The sequence below is a fragment of the Dermacentor andersoni genome, chromosome 5 (assembly GCF_023375885.2).
Source record: "Dermacentor andersoni chromosome 5, qqDerAnde1_hic_scaffold, whole genome shotgun sequence".
Taxonomy (NCBI): domain Eukaryota; kingdom Metazoa; phylum Arthropoda; class Arachnida; order Ixodida; family Ixodidae; genus Dermacentor; species Dermacentor andersoni.
Window position 1 is genome coordinate 131,508,796 of NC_092818.1, and position 6,562 is coordinate 131,515,357.

Consider the following 6,562-nt stretch of genomic DNA (forward strand, 5'->3'; position numbering starts at 1 on the left):
AAGCTTTCAGGTCAACGAACAATTTCATTCCGGAGTCCACGGTAAGTGCAAACCAAGGAAATAAGCTTGCATTTGTTGGATATTTATGTGAGCTATGTACATACGCACAACCTGTTTAACTGCTGCGGCAGCTGGCATCGCTACTCCTAATTCTAGCTGTAAGCGAGCAGATCCTAATAGCAACGTCCTGTCCGGCTGCTACCGCTTTTGTAGAATTTCGCTTCTGGTGCATAGTGAACAAACCGAGTAGTTTTACTGCGCGCGTTGACTGAGCAACCTTGCTGTTCCGTGCACGACATCACTTGTTTAACTCACGGTGGTGACCCGCCTGGGATTGTCATAAAGCCCAAGATTCTCAGAGATGATGAATAATCTAGAGCACTGGATTACGCGTTCTAACAGGCCCGAAGTTGCTTTGGGCTGTGTATCTTAGTTTTCAGGATCAGTGCTAACTTGCTTTACACTTCGGCGGTGACAGCACAGTGCCACTCCCCCGAGGTTCTTTCTTTTTTTCTTGTGGCACCTCTTTCTTTTTCTCATCCTCAGTCGGGTGAGTGTCGCGTCGCTTTCGAAGACATTTGTTAGCCTCTTTCTCTCTCTGTGTTGTTCATATATGTTCACATGATTGTTATTATTACGAAAAATATAAAGCTGCTTGGGGTTGGACAACGGATCATATATCTATTTTAGGGTAAACAAACTTTTTACTAGCTAGCGCCAGGCCCGAGACATGTACCTCGCGAAAAGCAGTGCCGCAAAAGCTATTCCCTGCTTTCGCATTCCTCATGCATTGTCAAGCAAAAAAATGAAATGATGTAAACCACGGCAATGAGAATGCAGACAGCATTCATTTATGCGGGAAGCATATAGCCAGCTGGCATTGCAACGTAAAACAATGGAAAAGAGACCCAAACGACAAATTTCCGGTGCTTACGGCTCCTTTTTTGGCGTGTATTCAATTAATTTCCTTTCTATACTTGCACGCCGCTGTAGCCAGCGTTCGCGTTATCTAGATTGCACCCAGCTGGAAATCCAGGGACGGGCACCCTATGGCTGTTATTATTGTTCTTGACGTCTTTCGCCTTGTTCTTCGCCTTGTCATTCACCTAGCCTTTCGCCTGTTCCTTCTCCTGGTCTTTCTCCTGGTCTTTCTCCTGGTCTTTCTCCTGGTCGTTCACCTGGCCTTTCGCCTGGCCTTTCGCCTGGTTGTTCGCCTGGTCGCTCGCCTGGTCGTTCGCCTGGTCTTTCCATAGGACCTCCCCCGCGTCTTTCCGCAGGCCTTTCGCCGTTTCCTTCTCGGGGCCCGTCATCGCCCGGTCTCGGTGGACGTCTGCCGCCTTGGCGCTCCCTCCACTGGCCGCCGCGTCTATCACCTCCGCCTCGACGATACCCTCCACGCTGCCCGCCTCGACGCTCACCGCCTCGACGCTCGCCGCCTTCACCACCTTCAGGTGGGCCTGCTCCTGTACGTGACAGGTAGCAGTGTACGGCAGAACATGCAGTAAGTGATCAGGTTTCGCGTCTGGCTACACGCGGCAGCACTTGCCAAACACTGCCTAGAGCACTTCACCTTCTATGACATGTGTCGTTGGGACAAGCGTAGCAGTTCGTGAAGCTGTAGAGTCAGGTTAGGATGGCGAGGAAGTATATTCTTTTTCGGAAGATTAAGAAGAGGCTAATGTAGCGCCGAGTTGATTCACTCTCGGTTGTGCCGTCACAATTCTTTTAGCTGGGCAAGCTTTTAGAGAGGGGCATGGTCTTGTGCGGATGGTGCGAAGGCGTCGGTAACGTAAAAGAATGTGACACTTCTGCTCAGTGTTACAATAGAACTACGTCCGGAAGAGACTTCATATATTTAAGAAAACTTTCTTTGAGAGGAGGTAAATTGAACAAAACTTGTTATCGCGTGACTGTTTGCCGCTTTACCGTAGGGAAGATATAAAAGTCTATCGAATTATTTTTGTTGTAGTCAACGAACTTTTTCTGTTTTCTAATTCACATGCCTGCTAAGTTCGCTAAAATGTTTGTTGAAGAAGTTTATAGAAAAACTTTGGTGTGGCATTGTTATGCACGCTTCCATTGCACCTTTTCAAACAGCTGAAATGAAGCCTTTCACTTATTCTGCAAGATACCGCATCTACTCACGAAATAACGAGAGGATATTCCGAAGAATCCTGTCCTGTCTTCGAAAGCCAATATTTTCCAGATTAGCAACTCTAGCGATGCTGTAAAGTTCATTCGGCTGAATATAAAAATGCGATATCGGTGAGCCAAGAACAAATCAAAGCAGTAAATATCTCGGGCAAATGAAGCCAACGTTCAAATTAGAGTTCACGGTAGGCAAAATTAAAAATACTTTTTATTCGGCGGAATCTGCAAGCGGAAACATGGTGTTTGAAAAAAAAAAAAAAAACATGCTGCGTTTCCCAGAACAAGAAACAGCGCCGAATTAGCATGGAAGTATAATTAACAGCATAATATTGCTGTTTGCTTTAATAGCCAAGCGCGTGGCGGCTGTTATCACCGTTGTCACGTCCGCTGCCTCCATGGTCCCATCGTTTACTTCGAGACAGCTCCTCGCTGCCGCCTGTCAGGTCGTCCATCAGCTCGTCCACTTGATCTGCGCGAACACGTAAGTGGTAAGCATCACGACGTGTTCGTAAATAAAGACGAGATAAGCTTATCGTGAAACTTCTAGGAAAGCACATGAGCGTTTTTGTTCGTTTGGCCCCTAATAAGAATAGCTCAAACGGGCCCTTTAAATCGTGCTTTATTTTAATCTTTCTTTTTTAATTTAACAGAATTTTCAAAAGTAACCTCTAGCAAGTAGCACCACTTATACTCTTCAGCTGGATTACTCTGAGAGGCGGACATTGTTTAATGAGAACCCGCCGTGATGACTCAGTGACTATGGAATTGCGTTGCTGAGGAACGATTGCACTCTGCGGCGGCAGCGTTTTAATGAAGGCGGAAAGCAAACATGCTCGTGTACCGTACTACGGCTGCACGATGATGATGATATAGCTTTATTAAAAGATAGATAAATAATCTTTTTTTTTTGCAAGTTCCTTATAACACAATGGGCAGTTTCCAGACGTTAAGCCCAAATTTTGAATTATTTGCAGACTAAGTCAACGCGTACAAGCGTCTAACTATCAAATATTTTCTAATGAACTTTTAAACTAACTGCTTTGTGGCACATGTTGCAGTTTACGGATTGTTGCTGCCAAGTCGCAAGACACATCCACTTCGAACGAATTCTGAGAATGACACCAGTTTCGAGATTTGCCTTCCCAAAATTCGGGACAGGACTCGTTGGCGTTGCAGTTACTTTTGTATTTCACTGCATAAAAAGGCATTTCGCTAAACAAAATGAGAGGAATAACAGTTAATTTTACCGCAAGTTCAACGTAGCTTATCGCCAATGTAATGGCAGTCTCATAATTCTTTCCAAGTGAATGTGCTTTGAGAACTCTATGATTTACAGTGGTAAACTGCAATATATGCACTAAGGTAACTGGTTAAAACGTTGATTAGTTAACTTTTGCTATTTTTGCAAAATCAGTATTTCGATTTCTTGTGAATGAGTGTCCCAATCTTGAGTATTCCAGTATAATGAGTTGACTTGAGTTATATGACACTGGCGATTATAAATATGCAGTGATATCTGAAAGGAAAGTACCTGGTATAATACATTAAGGATCAAAGCAACCTAAGTAAACAAGCCTTTTTAATCTGGCTCCCATATGTCTAGAGCAACACGAATTACTAGGGTAAGCTTACCATCTTCAGCGTGTTCTTCATTGCCGTGGTCACCGCGAACGAACACAGCAGCGAGAAGAAAGACAAGCAGAGTGAGAGTAAAAATCTGCATCTCAGGTGTCTGTGACGGGCGCCTTTGTGACTTGCTGTGAAAGAGCTAGGCCACACGCAATTTTCGAAAGTCCTTTTATAGGCAACGAACGTTGCGTGTTCAACGAGCAGTTGCGCTTCCTTTCTGCCATCATTCCGCCTCAGTGTTTGTCGTGCTCTGACGCGTCACTCTTCAGGAATTGTTGATCCAGCTGAATTTCGAACACGAGTTCGCTGAATTCGATAAAGAAATCATCGTACCTCATCGTGTATATAAACAGATGGCGTGGAAAAAGCGTTGCAATGGATAAGTGTTTCTCTCTCCCGTAGGAAGTTCACGGAAGCCCCAACCTTCTAAATACAACTCAGATATGAGTGAAAAGAAAATAGTGACTATAAACGTTGTATTTCTCTTCATCTACGCGGTACAGAATAAATTAGTATGGCTGTCCACAATACTTCTGTAAACTTTAGTGTTTTCGATCGGAACCATGTCTATCGCTTGATGGTTTTCAATCAACGTATCATTGCTCAGGAACGTTGCAATCTTTAGAAGGCATGAAAGCAAACGCAAAATAAAAAGAGCCCACTTTTACGATGGGCGGATATAAGATGCGCGACGTCTATCTGTTCGATTTGGAAACAAGAGAAACGGCGTGCAGAGAAATAAAGAACCGTGTTCTACATAGACGTTCATGCACTTTACGAAACTAGGACAGTATATTATCAGCGTCTGTTAAGCAGTCCGTAAGCTACAGAAAAAGAAAAGAGACAATAGAAACAAAATCATGGCAATCAAATAAGGTAAAACAAGCTAGGACATAAAAACAACAAAGAATAGTCATTGTCAACGTCCCACAGAGAAGTCTGACATAGTGGCGTTCAGCCTAGCCTATAAAATAAAGAAGCAAAGTATTGAACCCTACTTTACTTTAGTGGCCCACCAAAAATATAACAAAAGGCAGCTGCGTAGACGCTATTGAAAGGTGCTGCGAGAGGCAGGTGGAAATACAAGGGTTATCGTTAGAACTCGAAAAACGTGTATGCTTGGGGAGGTGGGATTGCACAGAAAAGTAGAAATGGACTTTTAGAAGCACAATCTCAACTCCAAAGAGACAGGGTATTTCAAAGAGACAGGGTATTAAGCAGCTCTTTTACATGTAATTTAATAGGCTTAAATTTACGAAATATTATATACAAAATGCAGTATTGCTTAAAACTGTGTATCAAGTTTTCTTGCAGGAACCGCGGAAGGGAAGGAGGAAGGAGGGCTGCAAAAAAAAAAAAAAGATAGGAAAAAAGAAAGACTATTTCTTGAGAATTTCACTAATATGGAGGTCTGCCGCCATGTTAAAATGAAAAAAAATCATATTTTTTCTTTAGTTAGGTGTACAATTCATGGAGGAGTATATGAAAAATAAAAATATAGAACCCCCTATGTGGTTACTTTCAAAAAACAGCAAAGAATGTTACCACTAAAAGATGTGCAGACAGGGTGCATATGGCGGATTATATGTGAAGGAAAGCTTTAGGGAAACCGTTAGTTAAATGCGATACAACAAAATTTGGTTCATGCGGTTGTGTTTATTTTCCTTCTAAGCAACGTGTAACCTCATGCAACGCCTATGTTGAGCACCGCACAGGCACAACGTGAATTTCGTGCAATGTTTGTTTATTTACCACACCACTAGGGAAAATCTGGATCTTCAAGTTTATGCGGAAAAAAGCACCGGCCTCGGAATGTAATACACTTCTTTTTCTATAACACCTAATTCGATTTTAGGTATGCGGTGTATATACAGAGAGTCAATTTGTCGGTTACCGTTGAATTGTTGTCGCCGACAATTTCTCTTAGACAGTGTGTGAGCGCGCTTAAGTTTTGAGAGTCAAATGTGGCGCATAGAAATAAAATTTCTCGCATTTAATTATATACGGTCCGTTCAGGATCGTACGTGCACCCCGAATGAATGCTTCTTTAGCAAAATAGAGTTTGAAGTTTGCCTATGAGCACGCAGGTTCATAGACGCTAGCTTTTGTTTTGATCAGTATAGACATAGTTACATAAGCCGATTTATTATAGGGGGTTATTTTGCTTTGGCAATGTAAGAAGGCTCACTTCATAAGTGAGAGAAGCTTTCTGTATCGAAGAAGCAATGGCAACTGTACGAATCATCCTTAGCTAAACGTGTACGAGAAAAGACATTATGCTTAGAAAGGACTTGCTGTTACTTCTCCGAGCTCTTGAGCACTCACAGGCTTTGCAGGTTCTTCCGCATTTTTCTTTTGAGTCTGACTTGGTTCACTTCCCTTGAGACATTGCACCTTTGTTTCCTTCTTATTTGTATGCATTCAAATATATTTCGAACTTACTTATTCTGCGTTCCTATAGAACAAACGCACTTTTGTTAGCCTGCCAACATAGGGTACTTGATGCACTTCCGGGTATCTGTGCTTTCTTCTGTGTCTTAAACGTTTTACCACGAACTTGGGTCACTGCATTTTTAAATATGTCTGCAACCTTTTGGGAGGTATCTTGTCCCACAACAATAATCGTCGTCAGCCTTTCCTGCTTGTTTTTGTTGAAAACTCTGCCCTTAATACTTTCCTGCCAAGACTACTATGCCACACTGATAACACGCGTGCCATTCGTTACCTGTAAGTACCGGGCGCGCAGTTTTAAAGAAACAAAGTGTGGGCAAGATACATTACG

At 42.8% G+C, this 6,562-nt stretch overlaps 1 protein-coding gene across 1 annotated transcript; it reads right to left on the bottom strand.

The window, feature by feature from the left end:
* Positions 1–920: 920 nt before the first annotated feature.
* LOC126531180 (uncharacterized) lies at positions 921–3,920 on the bottom strand. Its single transcript, XM_050178607.3, has 3 exons — positions 3,784–3,920; positions 2,525–2,620; positions 921–1,463 (listed from the first exon to the last, which is right to left on the bottom strand). Exons 2-3 carry the CDS (start codon positions 2,546–2,548, stop codon positions 1,107–1,109), a joined length of 381 nt encoding a protein of 126 aa, XP_050034564.1. The 5' UTR covers positions 2,549–2,620; positions 3,784–3,920; the 3' UTR covers positions 921–1,106.
* Positions 3,921–6,562: the final 2,642 nt, after the last annotated feature.

What these genes read in the sequence shown, in the direction of transcription:
- LOC126531180 (XM_050178607.3), bottom strand. Translation starts at nt 2,548, where the DNA reads ATGGAGGCAGCGGACGTGACAACG. An exon ending in AGGCAGCGGACGTGACAACG is followed by an intron (nt 1,464 to 2,524) that starts GTGATAACAGCC and finishes TGTCACGTACAG; the next exon opens with GAGCAGGCCCACCTGAAGGT.